This window comes from Pinus tabuliformis, chromosome 4_1 (genome assembly GCF_031772625.1).
Source record: "Pinus tabuliformis cultivar Carrire ecotype Pingquan chromosome 4_1, CPIR1, whole genome shotgun sequence".
Taxonomy (NCBI): Eukaryota; Viridiplantae; Streptophyta; class Pinopsida; order Pinales; family Pinaceae; genus Pinus; species Pinus tabuliformis.
Window position 1 is genome coordinate 66,935,132 of NC_142303.1, and position 17,089 is coordinate 66,952,220.

At 40.4% G+C, this 17,089-nt stretch overlaps 1 protein-coding gene across 1 annotated transcript in view; it reads right to left on the minus strand.

Annotated features, from left to right (window-relative positions):
- Positions 1-17,089, minus strand: part of LEW3 (UDP-Glycosyltransferase superfamily protein) — a 167,230-nt gene that overhangs the window by 25,995 nt on the left and 124,146 nt on the right. The window contains exons 4-5 of the mRNA XM_089419204.1: positions 6,214-6,282; positions 5,857-6,071 (exon numbers count right to left, since the gene is read on the minus strand). Coding sequence (XP_089275330.1) covers positions 5,857-6,071; positions 6,214-6,282 — 284 coding nt within the window. The remainder of the gene's footprint in view (positions 1-5,856; positions 6,072-6,213; positions 6,283-17,089) is intronic.

Sequence of the window (17,089 nt, forward strand, 5' to 3'; positions counted from 1 at the left end):
GAAAAGAATTGTAAATTCATGCAAACAATTTTTACTGATGGTTGTAAAGGAAAAGAAACCTGATAAAACCAATGTATTTGAGGGCTGTAATGCTAAACAGCAAGCTGATTTAGAAAAAGTTGTTTCAGAATATGATATACTATTTCAAGAACCTAAAGGTCTGCCACCCAAAAAGGAAATAGTACATGATATTAATTTGCAGCAAGATGCTCCATTGCCTAACATCGAAATGTACAGGTTGTCTGCTTTAGAGAATGCAGAAATCAAGAAGCAGGTACAGGAGTTGCTCGAGAAAGGGTTCATAAGACCTAGCACATCGCCATGTGGGTCTCCAATTGTCTTGGTGAGAAAGAAAGATGGCTCATGGAGAATGTACATTGATTACCGAGCACTAAATAAGATAACGATCAAAAATCGTTATCCCCTTCCTCGCATAGATGATCTACTAGATCAGTTGAAAGAAGTTGTTTATTTTTCCAAGTTGGACTTGCATAGTGCCTATCATCAGATTAGAGTTGCAGAGCAAAATGCATGCTTTCAAAACAAAGCAGGGATTGTACGAGTGGTTGGTTATGCCTTTTGGCTTAACTAATGCTCATGCTACTTTCATGAGAGTAATGAATCATGTACTTGGACCTTTTATTGATGATTTTGTCATTATATATTTAGATGACATTCTTATATTTAGTAAAACATGGGAAGAACATTTGAAGCATGTCAAGTAGACTCTAAATGTTTTGAAAAAAAAAAAGAAAATATTTATGTTAAGCTCTCAAAATGTGAATTTGGCAAAACATCTTTGAATTATTTGGGTCATATTGTAGGGGTGGTGAATTGAAGATAGATACCTCTAAGGTTGCAGTCATTGTAAACTAGCCTAAACCCAAATCTACTACAGAAGTTAGAAGCTTCTTAGGAGCAGCACAGTATTGGAGAAAGTTCATTGCTAACTTTTCCTTGATTGTACTAAAAGCAAGCCCAGCAATAGAAAACTAGGCTTGTACACTCCACTACCAGTTCCTTCTCATCCTTGGGAAAGTGTTTCCATGGACTTTGTTGGGGAACTGCCTAAATCTAAAAAAGGTCATGACTATTTATATGTTGTTGTGGATAGGTTCAGCAAAATGTGTATTTTAATACCTTGTAGAAAACAGATTACTGCTAAACAAACTGCAAAGTTGTTCTTTCAACATGTATGGGTTCATTTTGGATTACCCACTTCCATTGTGTCTGATCAAGATACCGGTTTGTTGGGAAATTTTGGTCGAGTCTGTGGGAATTGATGGACACCAGACTAAAGAATAGCACAGCTTTTCATCCGTAAACAGATGGCCAAACAAAAGTGGTCAACAAGACAATGATCCAATTGCTCAGAGGTTATTGCAGCAAGCATCCCAAGCTTTGGGATGAACATTTATGTTATGTGCAGCATGCTTACAACCGAGCTAAACATTCTTCTACACAGAGATCTCCTTTTGAGACCTGTTTTGGTTTCACACCCAGGTCTCCCTTGGATTTTGTCTTTGGTAAAGACATAGCAGTTGATGGACACAGTGATGTGGACAAGGCAACCAAGTTCATTGAACAAATCCAAGAGATTCACCAGGCAGTACAGGAACAGCTGGAAAAGAGCCAAGCTAAGTACAAGGCAAGGCATGATAAGCATCGGATTGAGCATAGTTTCCAAGTTGGTGATCAAGTCTGGCTGTATATCAGCAAAGACAGAATGCAAGGTGAAGGTAAGAAGCTGAAGCCAATAAGGTATGGACCTTTCAAGATACTTGAGAAGATTGGTGAGAATGCTTTTCGCCTTGATTTACCAGCTTACATGCACATCTACTCAGTTGTTAATGCAGACAGCTTGAGACTATTTGAACCTTCATTGATTGAAGATCCCGAAGAGCAGAGTCAATTGCCTTCTATTGATGATCTGTTGCCTGAATATCTCAATGAGTTGCAGGAAGATACAGTTTAAGACACGAAGGTGAGAACTACGCGCAGAGGGGATGTTGAGTACCTTAGGATTGGACTCAAAGGTTCAAAACCAAGCAATGCGAAATGGATAGAGATTGAGCAAGCGAGGAATCTATACCCTCACTTGATTGATGCTTAAAAACCAACTTTTGGTGGTCCAAAAGATTTTTCAGTGGGAAGGTCGTGATCCGAATTGGATCCTAAAACACTCTCTAAGTTTTCATAACTCTGTAAAATTCATGCCAAAGTTTCAAGTCTTACAAAGATCGAGCTTATCAGAAATATCCTCTAAACAGTTGCAATTTGTGAGCAGCGTGGAGCAACGAGGACCCTTGGTCAAGCACGCAGACCGTTGGCCCATGGTAACGTGCGTTGTCACGAATTGGCAAAACGGGAAGTCTTTTTGAGAAAAGGGGGTGGTTTCTGATATGCGATTTGCCGGGCAAACCCCTCAAAGATGGAAAAGCCCCGAGCGACTCGGACCCAAAAAGTTATAAAATGTACGTATATCGCGCCGATTCCATCAGAGGCGGAGTCCCACACAAAAACTGGCAGGATATCAGAAGGGCTTCGAGTGGTAAGCGGTTTCAACTAAGTCGTGCCCGATGCCACACACTGGGTGCCACGCGTCCGGCGGAAGAGAGAGAAAACCGCTCACATCGAACGGGTAAATGTCATGCTACTTACCCACCCGATACGGATGGAGACCGTAGGATCTGGAGGCCCCAGATCGACAGCGGAAATGCGATCCGATGAATGACCAAACTCAACGGGGTAAACAGGCTGAGTTGTATAAGGTTTGAAGTCCGGGATGGACAATGAGTTGGCAAAGATTCGTGTTTCGCGAGCAATCTTGGAGCAAACGGAAATAACGACTGTTCAAACATTTCCAAGAGAACTGATACTCAGTTCGTTACGAAATAGGTGGCCACCTCCCTATGAGGCGTTACACAGTGATGATGACGCAAACAGAGGAATTCAAACCGACAGAGGAAGAAAAACCAGAAAGTTAGGAAACGGAAACGAACAGTCAGAAGCAAATTGGCTTTAAAAGCCACGAACTAACAGAGAAAGAGTCAGAGAGTTAGTTAGACGCAGAAAGCGAAGAGCAGAAAGAAGGAGCCGAGCTGACCTACAGAAGCAAAAGGCAGCATCGAGCCAGACAGAGTCAGAGAGTCTGTGTACTTCAAAGAAGGCTTGAGAGGTTCAAGCGAACTCCTCTGTACAGACCTGTCCTGTATGAGTCTCAGATTGGGCTCATACTACTATGACCAGTAGAGGTCGAGTTTCAGTAAGGAGAGTCTGTGTACTCCAGAGACTTGGGGGATCCAAGTACAGTCTTGTTGATTTATATCTGTTGTGTGAGACTCAAATCGAGCTCACTGTTGTAAAAACTTTGCTTTGAAAACATAATAGAGAGGCCACCATTGAAGGCTGAACCAGGAGACGTAGCCGAGGGGTGTTGGGTGAACTCCTTGTTAAACTTGTTGTGTTTACATGTTTGCCTGTTACGTTTTCTCTAACTGCTTCAATGCCTGTGTATTTCGCAATCTTATCGATCCATTGCATAAAATAACATAGGCACATCCATGCACATGAGTCTATAATACCTTAATTGTTTGTCTTGGATCAATTCCAAATCATTGATGATGAGGGGCATCTAGTTTTGGAACCAGAAGCCATCTTGAAGACCAGAGAAAGAAAGCTCAGAAGCAGGATAATCAGAGAATACTTGGTGCGTTGGAAGAGCTTGCCAGATGAGGATGCTACTTGGGAGGGCGAGCATATACTTGAGCATCCAGCATTGAAGTTGCTTGGGGACAAGCAACATTTGGGAGGGGAGGACTGTAATGTCCCTTCCTAAATTATTTTGGAATAGGATTAATTTCTACATTTTGGGGTCAATTTTGGAGGAGATGGGGCCCATTCGATTTTATCTAGAAGACTTAGGAGTTAGAAGTAAGTTATTTTGGTTTGTTAGTAGCGTGTGGGGGGCCACCACACTAGGAAATACGCACTCCCTAAGCCAACGATTCGAATTGCATGAAAGGGAAATCAAAGGCTTAGTGAGGGACCCACGAAAGAGGGAAAAATGCTCCTCAAAATATATAAAAGAAAGGCAGCACTCGTCATTTCATCATCTTTGGCACATCGAATTTATTCTTAGTTGCTCGAGCTGCTTATTCGGGTCACTTGCTATTTAGCAAGAGTTTTCCAAGCGGAGAACTCACCCTTTCTTCGGGGGACTTCGAGTGCCACCCTAGAGAGGTTCATCCATAATCTTCCGAAGGTGATTTTCAGTGTGGTTTCCAGCATTTGTATTCAATGTCTCCAGGTGGTGCGTATTTCTGGAGGACACAGTAGGAGAAACCAAGTTGTGATTTTGACATTCGTTAGGGGAGATTTTGCCAGGAGAAATTCCGGGAGAGAAGCTCTGGTGATTTTCTGCCATTTGGGTGAGTTTTTGGGCTGGAGGAGAGAGCTATCATTCAGTGGGGATTTCGCACTTCCTAGGCCAGCGCAAAAGGAAGAGATTGGGCACACGTGGGAGGTGGAGACTCAGCCATTGAGGCTGATCCTTGTCGGGAGAGATAAGGAAAGCATTAGTGGAGGTGATTGCTACCTTTCCGGAGTGTTTGAGGAGGATTTTGTTGGTGTATTGGCAGGCAGTGTGCTTCAGCAGTTTTGGAGGGCGTAGGGCCTTTTGGGGGTCGATTTTGGAAGGTCAAAACCAAGCCAAACCATTTCTGGGTTTTTGTGGGTTTTGTCTGAGGAGCCTGGAAATAATTTTTCAGAATTTTTTGAGCACCAGAAGCAGCATTTTCAGCCATATCTTTGCAGCAAACGGTGCAGAATCGCTAGGGACTGCACAGTGCAGCGGTTGGTCAGTTGATTGTAGCTCTAGGTTATCATTGCTTCACCTGGGCTTTGCTCCGCTTGCATTTGAGGCAAGCCTAGTTGCAGTTCTTCCATATTTTGTACTCTTGCACCAAGTTTATAATAAAATGGCTCAGTTGCTTCCATATTTCTGATTGTTATGGGTGTGTTCTAATTGTTTTGAACTTTCTGTGGTGAATAATTGTTATTTGCTTGCATATCACTGTTTTTCCTATTTTGGAACTTTACAACAACTGCATTGAGCTTCTTAATTGATTTTAATGTATCAATAAAACATGCAGATTGTTGCAGCAACAACAATATAACCACACACTGAAAATGTATATGATAACAAACATAACAAAAATGTTGGACATGACATGATAATGAAGTGTACGAAACACAAGTATGACAGCAAAGAGCATACAACAAAATGGTAAGTAATCTAATCGGGAACCTGAATTGACCGAAAGCTTACAGACTTCATATAAGAACCCTAAAAACAGTCAGTCTATGAATCCTGTTTATAAAAGGGAATTCTATTTCTTCTATAATATATAACTACTTGGAAAAGTAATTCCTAACACTTTTCACCCTAATGTGTACAGTGAATTTACATGCTGTAGCATCACCATCCATCATTGAAAAAGTTTAATACTAATTTCTTCTCACTATGTAGCATCGATATGTCCTCTTTTATTTCTTTGGCAGTTCCCTAGAGATTTTTAGCACCCTCAGTATCCACTAATCTCTGCACTTTCTACAGGCCAATTGACCAATTACACAGCCAGTGGATATTAATATTTAAATTAAATCACATTTAAAATTCTACACCAAAGGTCAAAATTGCCATTTTTTCTTAATGATCCTCCAAAAACATTTGGAAGGAAAGCTTTAAAGTTTAAATCTTAAAACGGCAACTAACACCTGGATGAAAGAAAATCAGCAAGACTCCATAGAATTATTGTTCTTTATAAACAAAGCTTAAAAGTGGTGATAACCTACTTGTAATTCACATTTTCATGAAATTCAACTTGTTTATCAATTCCCAGCTCAGAGCATTTCTTCCTTAAATGAAGTAGTCTCTCTTCATCTTCCTTATTTCGACAGCTTCCAACAATTTGAAGCCTCCTTACAAATTGCACATCCGGATGTTCTGGTGCTTCCATGTTTACTCTTTTCATGGCAATGGCAAAAGCCTCTAGTTGAATACCATGGGCCTACATTTTGAAGGAAAGAATAGCTTAATCAGATAGGAACCACAGGAATGTTATTCTATATTAAACTGATTAAATAATATATTCTTCATGGTGGCATATGTGATGCAGTCCAGAATTAACAGCAGTCACTTCAAAGTATTACCTTCTCTGGTCGAAATTGAGCAACTGAGATGAAATTCTGTAATTTCTCTGGTCTCTCCAAAGGAAGTGCCTGCTTGGTCCATAGTTCATCAAAAGTCAACAGTTATACCCAAGGAAGCATCCTGCATGCAAGGTGATCAATGCTCAAACATGACCTTTACCTTGTGGCAGATCAAAGCACTTGAGCAAGCAAACAGTTCCATTAGAACACATTTTTTCAGAGCTTTATTACCTATTTAAGGGCTCTCTATAAGAATTTCTAGGAAAAGGTAAGATAAGTATAACAGACAAAATGTTCCTTAGGAAAAGAAAGCTAATAAGTTATAGCAATCACCGATTTCCTATCTCAAATTTCCTTAAATGGATATAGTACCAATCAGGCCCGATCTTGTCATCTACACTATTGCATATAAAATCTTTTGAACATATATACCATCCACCTCCTCTCCACTAATCAATTCAGACAGCCCAAGTGAAGCATTCAAAATAGGACTGAACTAGAAGGAAGGTAACGTTTCAAATATTTTCATTTGGAATGTGGAGCTTTAAAAAAGAAAGGAGTTAATAATTATTGACACTTCACAACTAAAGAATATGTCATATAATATATAATAAAGCCAAATAAATAGAGAAATTATTAATGGTAACAATCTGTTGTCCCAGGCAAAGTGACCCGCTAAACAGCAAGGGTTTCTCCCCAATGTACACTCCCAATTAGACTTCACACTGTTTGGAATAGGGAACCCATCTGGATTCTGGCCTGACAACCATTCCTATTAATGTGAAATGGAGCTTAAAATGCAAAATGCATAGTGCTTTTAATCTATATGAAGAATGCAGTCATGCTTAACCAGATTTTAACCAGTAAATATGAGAGTAGATATATATTTCTGTCAGTATTTCTAACGCAGAAAGCTATTCAAGAAAATGCAGAAACATATATGTATGAATAGGAAGGAAAAGCAAAGAAGTCTGTGTTGAGAAATCTAGGGGCAGCAACATAGGATGATTTCTCTAGCTATGATAACTGTTTGTGAAGTATTTTTACTTCACTTAATTAGCTTCTTCTTTCACTTTATTATTATTGGTGTTTTCTTCATCAAACAGCTACCAAACCATAAAGGACACAAGACATAGGCGATCAGCCAGGGTCAAAACCTGTCCAACTCTGAGAGGAAAACCCACAAGAATTCTTCTTATTATAGAATCTTCAATTGACGAATTCCAAGACCTAGAAGCTTGACCAAAAACCCCTCCAAGACCAAGTCAAAGCTTCTTCCTGATGAACTTATCTTTCTTCAAGTCAACACTGGTCAAACTTGATCCACTGCTTCAGATTTCGGCCCTAGCTCATAGTTTCGGCTTGCTGTAGCAGACCTGCAATCTCGGCTTCTTTTGCAGAAACCCTAGGTCACACGTGTGGCTTGAAAAATGAACAAATTTTCCTCCTTTCAACTTCACTTCACTTCACTTCTTTTCTTTGATAATTTGACTTGCTGGACAGACTTTCCTTGACCCAGATTTTGGTCCATGATGATGACTGCAACTTGCTGCAGAAGGAGGCCGTAATTTACATCACATGCGTGAGAAGAATACCCAAGAAAACAGTCCCAAAAATCGATTTTTCTCCTTTCCTTTTTTCCTTCACTTCCTCCCACTTCTGCTCTTCCCTGATTGAACTTGTTGTGTTATGAGTATGTTCTTGAATTAGGCCAATTTCTCCTTCATGTCCATCTTTGTAGGCTGACTTGTCACTGTCTCTAAGCCGACTTCATCTTCTACATACGCCGACTTGTTTGTTAGCACTTGACGAGGTCTTGGAGGGTTATTTGAGTTTACTTTGACTCAAATAATTTCTTTACAATATGCAACATGCCCAAGAAGGGTCTTTCATACATGACAATGACTCTTTTGACTTGTCGACTTAATGACAATCCCTAGAAGCTCACAATGGGAGCTTGACCTAAAAAAAAAAAATCTTGAGCATGAAATCCATGCCTCAAGAACAACAATAATAAATTTATTTTTCTTATTATATCAAATACATAAAATCATAATTACATGTCATTATGAAGACCGAACTTAGTTAAATATTTCAACATTCCCTCTTAACTAGGGAGGTATTCATAGTTCATACAAGTTACTTTGAACATTCTCAATCTAAATAATTCTCACAAGAAAAATGTGATTGGTAACCCATCTGTTTAGCATCATATCATCCAGCATTATCACATAGCAAGGCCTTGACTAACAACGATATCTCCCCACAAGATCAGAGCACAATGCTAGCAAGACCAATGATTTATAGACACCATCATCATTGTCTCTCAAGGAACATACCTCACCCGAGTGTTCATAGGGTATGTCCTTCGAGGACTATTCTTACCTTGGATTCCCAGTTCTCAAAGAATATCGGTCCTCTACGACTACTCTTATCTTGGATGCCCTACCACACCCTCAAAGAGTATTGAATGCCAAATGCTTACCCAATCCTCCATTCTTTCTTCCCAAGTGAAGACGAATGATGTGTCTATCTCTCCCTCTCAACTAGGGAGGATGTACACATTCCTACAAAAGGAATGTACCCAAGTTCCTCTCGTCCCATGACTTGTCCAAGCTCCCTTTTAACCAAGGACTTTCTTCCAACCTCCCTCTTAATCGGGGATTTGTGAACCAACAGCAGCTCTTTGGTGGAGATCATGGCACTATCAACTACTAGAAGAGCTCCTCCTTTTGATGTCATCAATTTTATCTTTATCATTATGGAGCCTTCAACTCTTGGGACTTCTTCGTAGGGCATTGACCATCCAACACTTTCATTCACGAACCACGTCAGACATGTCATCCTTTCTTTCATCGAAAAGTGATATACTAATCCATATCTAGCTTTTCTTCACACAACTACCTTTTCCACATCATGTTTCCTTCAAGATCTTCCATCCCTTCACATGAGTACTAGTTGTAGGTGACATCCACAACTCTCTTTCGGAATCGTTGTATCAGCCCATCCAGATATTGTTCAAAAATAAAAATGAACATTCCAATAAAAATTACCTTTTGTGATGGTCCTTGATCATGACATCCGCTTGCTGCAACATCAACACCCTGCATACATATTGACACCTCTCCAAGAAATTCAATGTCAAGGGTCTTTCTTTACAAACCTTATCAGGGTCTTCACAGTTCATGCCTTCTCTATGGAGATGCCACGGCCAATTCTTCTAGTTATTGGACGTTGATTTCCTTTTCTATGTGACTGTAGTTGCATCTTCCACGATCTCCTTTCTTTCTTTATATATTCCTCCCTAGGAACTTCCATCCATAGTTCCTTCATCTTTGTCAACCACCTCATATTCCATACGAGGACATATAATCTTGATTTCATCTAGTCAATATGTGAATCATACCTTCGCGCATCTTTCCAAAGGAGGATATCCCTTTTCTTTGATCATGCTCATGAGATAGAGCATTTACCCATGCAACTATATAACGACATGACTCAATTAAATACATGCATACATACCTCTTTCCTTCTTTTGATCATCTAGGATTCCTTCAACAGCTTCCTTTTCTTGATTGAGAGTACTTCAACCATCTCAACATGTTGCACTCCTTTGTCACCATACCATCATCCTTATAAACAATGAATCCCATACTGTTGATTTTTGGTAGCATCGGATGTGCTATAAGTCTCAAATTTTGTAGGGAGGCTTAGACACATGCATTCTCCAATACACAGATCGTTTTGGGAAATTCCACCCAGAGACAGTTTTATTAAAATAATTAATTATTTTTAAGGGTACCCTAAGTCTAAACTTAGGAAATTAAAATAATTAATGGGTATTAATCTAAACTGTGGGTGAAACTTCTAGAAGAAGGCGGAGATCAAGTCAATATGATCCTAGAAATTGATTAGGATCTAATATGGGTCGTCGATTGATCAACAAGAGGATTATAAGAGAAGGTTTGGGCACTTGGAGAACACAACGAAGGTGAATACTCAGTTACCCGAGTAAGATCGATTTTCTAACTAGTCGAAGTTCGGCAAGAGAACTGAATCAGAGGGAGAGTTGCAGGTGAGAAAGGACGAGAGGGCATCGACGTCTTTCGAGAGTGTAAGGCAAGAAGACGCAGAGCAGGGAGAGACAACGTAGAAGCAAGTTGACGCAGAAAGAGGTAGCGCAGAGGCAGGTTGACGTTGGGATTGCGTGGGCAGATTGACGTTGGGCCTGCGTGGGAAAATTGACGCAGAGGGATGCAGAAGGACTCAAAGGGAAGAGGAGTACTTCTCATGGATCAGAGATTTTTCAGGAAGAGTCTGTAAATTTTCTCCCTTTTGTTTTGTTGGTTGTAACTTGTACATGAGATTTTGCTGAAGAATAATAACGAAACCCTGATCTGCTGCACCGGTTTTCCCACATTGGGTTTTTCCAGGGACAATTGTCCAAAAATAACTGTCATTGTGATTGTATTTGTGCCAGTATTTTTCCTTGCATTTACTTTCTACGATATTTTAATTGTGAAGGTTGTAGTAGAATATATTTCGATATTTGCCACAAGAACACTGTGAATAACTTATTTCTGAGATAATAAGTCGAAGAAGTAATATTAATCACTATAGTTGGATTTCTATTTAGAAATTTTCACATGGTATCAGAGTTGAGGTAAAGCAGAAGAAAAGAGTCAGAAGACCTAGCGTTGAAGGAAGAAAGGAATTCGAAATTCCTACAGGGGCAGTTGTTCGAATCTCCAAGGGGTTTGCACAGTTCAAGCCAAGAGGATTAGATTTTCGTGGTAAAACTCTCTCTAAGTGAGTCGACAAAGAGGTAAGTTTTCCTGATCGAAATCTGTTAGCGGCAGAAGGAATAGTGCAGCATAAGATTCAGCGAAGAGGGGTTTTCTCAGGTGGGACGCAATTTTTCCTGCAACAGTTGCTAGGGCAGGGTAGCATCAGAAATCAGCACAAGATGGATACTCAAAGTGTCTTAGAGTTGTCTACCAGATTAGAAGAAGAATTTGCATGCCTAGCAAATTCAGCGTCAGCAGATGTTTGGTACATTGATAGTGGGGCTTCAACTCATATGACTGGAGTACGAGAACATTTCTCAAGCTATCAAAAAGAACAAATGGACTTCCAAATTACTATGGGAAACAAAACAAAATGTACTCCAATAGGGAGAGGCACCATAGCATTTCACACGGAAGCAGGGACCAGCGTTCGAGCCACCAATGTTCTACATGTGCTAGGATTAGGAATGAACTTGATTTCAGTGTCCCAGTTACAGGACAAGGGATACGATGTATACTTCATAGGAAAGAAAGTATACGTCAAGCATCCAAGCTAGAAGAAGAAAAGACAAATTGGGATTCAAAGCAACAAATTGTATAGGTTGCAGCTTGAGTCACCAATAGCACTGATATGCAGCGACTATAATGGGGAAAAGGAATGAAATAAATTATGGCATAGGCGAATGGGACACATACACCATGGAGCACTGAGGATGCTCAAAGAGACTGTTACACGAGTACCAGCCCTTAGTAGTGAGCATGATGACTTATGTCGAGGATGCATGCTAGGGAAGTACGCTAAAGCAGCTTTTTGTAGAAGTAACAATAGAGCAGATTGTGTATTAGGATTGACACACTCAGATATCTGTGGTCCAATGTCCACAAGAGCTCTTAGTGGTGGCGAATACTTCGTCACTTTTATTGATGATCACTCAAGAAAAACTTGGATCTATTTCTTAAAGACCAAGGATGAGGTCCTTGATCGATTTAGAGAGTTTAAGGCTCTCGTTGAAAATATGACAGGGAAAAAGATAAAGGTATTGCGTTCGAGTAATGGTGGAGAATATACGGACAAAGACTTCACATATTTCCGCGCAAAGGAGGGCATCAAAAGAGAGTGTACAGCTCCATATAATCCAGAGCATAATGGAGTAGCAAAACGGAAAAATAAAACTATTGTTAGGGCAGCCAAAGCTATGTTGTATGATCAGGATCTACCTAAGTATTTATGGGCAAAAGCTTGCAACATAGCGGTGTATATCCAGAATAGAATTCCTCATAGAGCATTGGAGAAGAAAACACCCGAAGGGGTCTTCACAGGGAAAAAGTCGGAAGTCAGTAATCTCAGGATATTCAGAAGCATGGCATATTGTCACATTCCATACGAGAAATGCAGTAAATTGGATCAGACTGCAGAAAAGGGGTATCTCGTAGGATACAGAGAAACCTCAAAGGCATACAAAATCTACATTCCCTGCAACAGTAAGATTGTAGTGAGACGGGATGCAAAATTCATGGAGGATAGAGCTTTCAGGAAATCTCATGAGATACCTACAAAAAATCAGTCAGGAGATGTTCCACTAGTCCAGGAGCAGCAAGGAGGACATGCAGGAGGATAGAGACCTGGATCGAGTACAGTGACCAGTACTAGTATTTCCTCAAAAGGAGGAAATCCAGATAGTTCTCAACAGATGGAACAACAAGATCAGGAGGAGTTGACTGAGCCTCCCACCACTAGTGGTAGAACCAGCAGAGAAGTACGGCAGACACTAAGGGACGCAAAGGAGTTCGTTGGAGCTACTAGAACCGAGAAAAGGCAGCGTAGATAACCTAACAGATACCAGGCATTGGTAGCTCAAGTTGAAGACTCTAGCTTTCAAGAAGTCGTTCAACACCAAGTATGGGTGGATGCCATGGTAGAAGAGTACAACTCTATCATGACAAATGGTGCCTGGGAAGTAGCACCTAGACCAGAGGATAGACCAGTGATAGGATGACGATGGATCTACAAGATCAGATATGCTGCAGATGGCAGTATAGAGAAGTACAAGGTTAGGTTCGTGGCAAAGGGGTGCTCAAAAAGAAGGAATAGATTATGAAGAGACCTTCGCCCCAGTTGCTCGATACACCTCTATCAGATCCGTTATATCCCTAGCAGCTCAAATGGGATGGGAGATTCACCAGATGGATGTCAAGACAACATTCTTGAACGGGGTGATAGAAGAGGAGGTGTATATAGAACAACCCGAAGGCTTCAAAACTCATGAAAAGAGAACTCATGTTTGTAGACTAAAGAAAGCCCTGTATGGGCTCAAGCAAGCACCCAGAGCATGGTATGGTCGGATTGATAGTTACTTGTAGCAGTTGGGATTTGTCAAAAGTGATGTTGATCCCAATCTCTACTACTTAATGATAGAGAATGAGCCACTTATTCTGGTATTATATGTGGATGACTTGTTTTTAACAGGGTCATCCAGGCTCATACAGGATTGCAAGAAGAATCTTGAAGTTGAATTCGACATGAAGGACATGGGGTTGATGCATTATTTTCTAAGGTTGGAAGTTTGGCAGAAGAATGGGGAGATCTTCCTTGGGCATGGAAGATATGCTAAAGAGATTCTGAAGAGATTCAAAATACAGAATTGTCGACCCATGGCTACTCCCATGATCACCAACTGGAAAAAAACAGATGCATCAGGAGACAAGGAAGTGGACCCCATCTTGTACAGACAACTCATTGGGTCGCTCATGTATCTGGTCAATACTAGGCCAGAGATTTGCTTTGCTATCAACACTCTTAGTCAGTTCATGGTGGAACCAAAAAGGGTGCATTGGGCGGCAGCTAGACACATTCTCAAGTATGTGCGTGGAACAGTCGGATATGGGTTGAAATACTTCTGAGGGGAGGATGTCAGATTGAATGGGTTCACAGATGTAGACTGGGCAAGTAGTTCAATAGAAAGAAAAAGTACATCAGGGTACTGCTTCAGTGTTGGATCAGGGATGATATCTTGGTGCAGTAGGAAGTAGAAGTCGGTAGCTCTAAGCTCAGCAGAAGAAGAATATATGGTAGCTAGCACAACTACATGCGAAGCTATATGGCTTAGAAAACTGCTTGTGAGCTTGTTCAAAAAAAGGATGGAAGCGACCAGGGTTTACTGTGATAATCAGAGTTGTATCAAACTCTCCGAGAATCCAGTATTTCATGATCAGTCAAAACACATTGATATCAGATGTCACTTTATCAGAGACTGTGTTCAACGTGGGGCAGTACAGCTACAGTATGTCCCCACAAGAGATCAGGTAGCAGACATACTCACAAAGGCTCTAGGAAGAGCTAAGTTCATTCAATTCAGAGAGCAGATGGGTATGGTAGAGAATCCGTTTCAGTAGCAGAAACAGGTGATTTCTTAGTTACAGTGGCAGAGAGAGTTGCAGTACGGATGCAGCACTTGCACAGTGGTTGGTGGACAGCATGTCAAACATCAGTAGCGCAGAGGGAGATGTTACAGAACAGAGTAATGCTTCAGCACGTTGCATTGCTAGAGCACATTCCTCGCTAAGAGGGAGTGTTGATTTCTAGTAGCATCAGATGTGCTCTAAGTCTCAAATTTTGTAGGGAAGCTTAGACACATGCATTCTCCAATACCCAGAAATCGTTTTCGGAAATTCCACTCGGAGACAGTTTTATTAAAATAATTAATTATTTTTAATGGGACCCTAAGTCTTGTTGAAGAATCTAGGGCAAATGAAGTTGATGAGATTCTTCTTATCATGATAACTATTTGTGAGGTTCTTTTTCTTATTAGTGCAATCTTCTCTTATTATTAAAGTGTGTCTTCTTAGTTCATCAAATAGTTACCAAAAGAAAAGAGACGAGAATGCACGATGTTGGCTTTCTGCCAGGGCGAAAACCTATCACCTTTTGAGAGGAAAACCCGCACAAAATTCTTCTTACATAGATTCCAATTGACGAATACCAAGACCATGACCCTTGACCTATCAAGCCACTCCAAGACCAAGGCACCAATCCTCTTCTTTGTCGCTTCTGAGATCATCTTCATTATTGTTGCTATACAGAGGTCAACTTTATGCATCACAGAGGTCATTACACTTGTATCATTGTTGTACCTTCATCTGCACTTCTTTACTGAGATCATTACTGCACCTTGAGATCACTACTGTGCCTTTTCTGAGATCACTATCATTATAACGAGATCTATATTGAGATATGTATATATGGGAGTTGCACTGAGATAGTGATCCTGTAGTTATGCCTTCCTCATGACTGTGTTTATATGATTATGTTGAGACAGAGAGTATTCCTGTAGGCTCACCAAGATCCTTATCATTATACTAAGAGTGTATCTTCAAAACAAGTGTGTCGAGACTGTGTACACTACTGTGGGATCATTGTGATCCTTCTTCATCACAATTAGACCGAGAGAATATTACCAAGAGATCACTGAGACAGTGACTGTGTTTTTGTCATGACTGCGTTCAGTATTTCGAGACTGTGACCATGAGGAGGCCGAGACACAAAGATACACACCACTGTAATTTCCTACACCGAGACACTGTAATCATCACCGAAGTTACAGAGGAATCCGAAATTATGTCTCCTGTACTGTAGATCTCTATCTTGTACCCATACGAAGTTCTGTGCCTCTGTCATCATCTGCAGTTTCAGAGATATGCGAGAATCTTCCTTTCTGTGGTGACCCTACACACCTATTTATAGTAGTTAGGTCTCTGCAAATAAGCCGACATGTTAGGGTGAACCGATGTGTCCCTATTTCTGAGCCGACTTGTCATTAATATTCATTTTGAGGTCGACTAAACTGTTTTCTCCATCGTTATGTAGGCAGACTTCTTCGTGCTTGTCTTGGAGGGTTGTTCTAGACTTGTATACATTTCATATATGCTCCAGAAGAGCTCTTTACACATGTCATTGACTCTATGACTTTCCTAGACCTATGGAATGAGCAAGAAACTCATTCTTACAATTTACAAAAATAATATTTATTTTTCTTGACAAGTACAAAGATCAAAGTTACATTTGCAAATACCGAACCTAGTTACACTTTCTTCAACAAGTCTAAACTTAGGAAATTAAAATAATTAATGGGTATTAATCTAAACTGTGGGTGAAACTTCTAGAAGAAGGCGGAGATCAAGTCAATATGATCCTAGCCATTGATTAGGATCTAATCTGGGTCATTGATTGATCAACGAGAGGATTATAAGAGAAGGCTTGATGGGCACTTGGAGAACACACCAGAGGCAGATACTCAGTTACCCGAGTAAGATTGATTTTCTCACTGGTCAAAGTTCGGCAAGAGAAAATCGAATCAGAGGGAGAGTTGCAGGTGAGAAAGGAAGAGAGGGCATCAACATCTTTCGAGAGTGCAAGGCAAGAAGACGCAGAGCAGGGAGAGACAGCGCAAAAGCAGGTTGACGCAGAAAGAGGCAGCGCAAAGGCAAGTTGACGTTGGGATTGCGTGGGCAGTTTGACATTGGGCCAGCGTGGGAAAATTGATGCAGAGGGATGTAGAAGAGCTCAGAGGCAAGAGGAGTACTTCTCATGGATCAAAGATTTGTCAGGAAGCGTCTGTAAATTTTCTCACTTCTATTTTGCTGGTTGTAACTTGTACATGAGATTTTGTTGTAGAATAATAAAGAAACCCCCATCTGCTGCACCGGTTTTCCCACATTGGGTTTTTCCGGGGACAATTGTCCAAAAATAACTGTGTCATTGTGATTATATTTGTGCCAGTATTTTTCCTTGAGTTTACTTTCTGCAATATTTTAATTGTGAAGGCTACAGTAGAATATATTTTGATATTTGTCGTAAGAACATTGTGAATAACTTATTTCTGAGATAATAAGTAGAAGAAATAATATTAATCACTGCAATTGGATTTCTATTTAGAAATTTTCACACATACAAGGTCGAATTCTCAGCGAGACACTTGCTTCCTTCAAGAGAGGTGAACCTTCCAATGAAGATTCCAACAGAGGATCTAGATTATCCTTATTCAGCAGAAGCTCCTTTCTCATGATGATGATGATGTATGATATATTCCTCT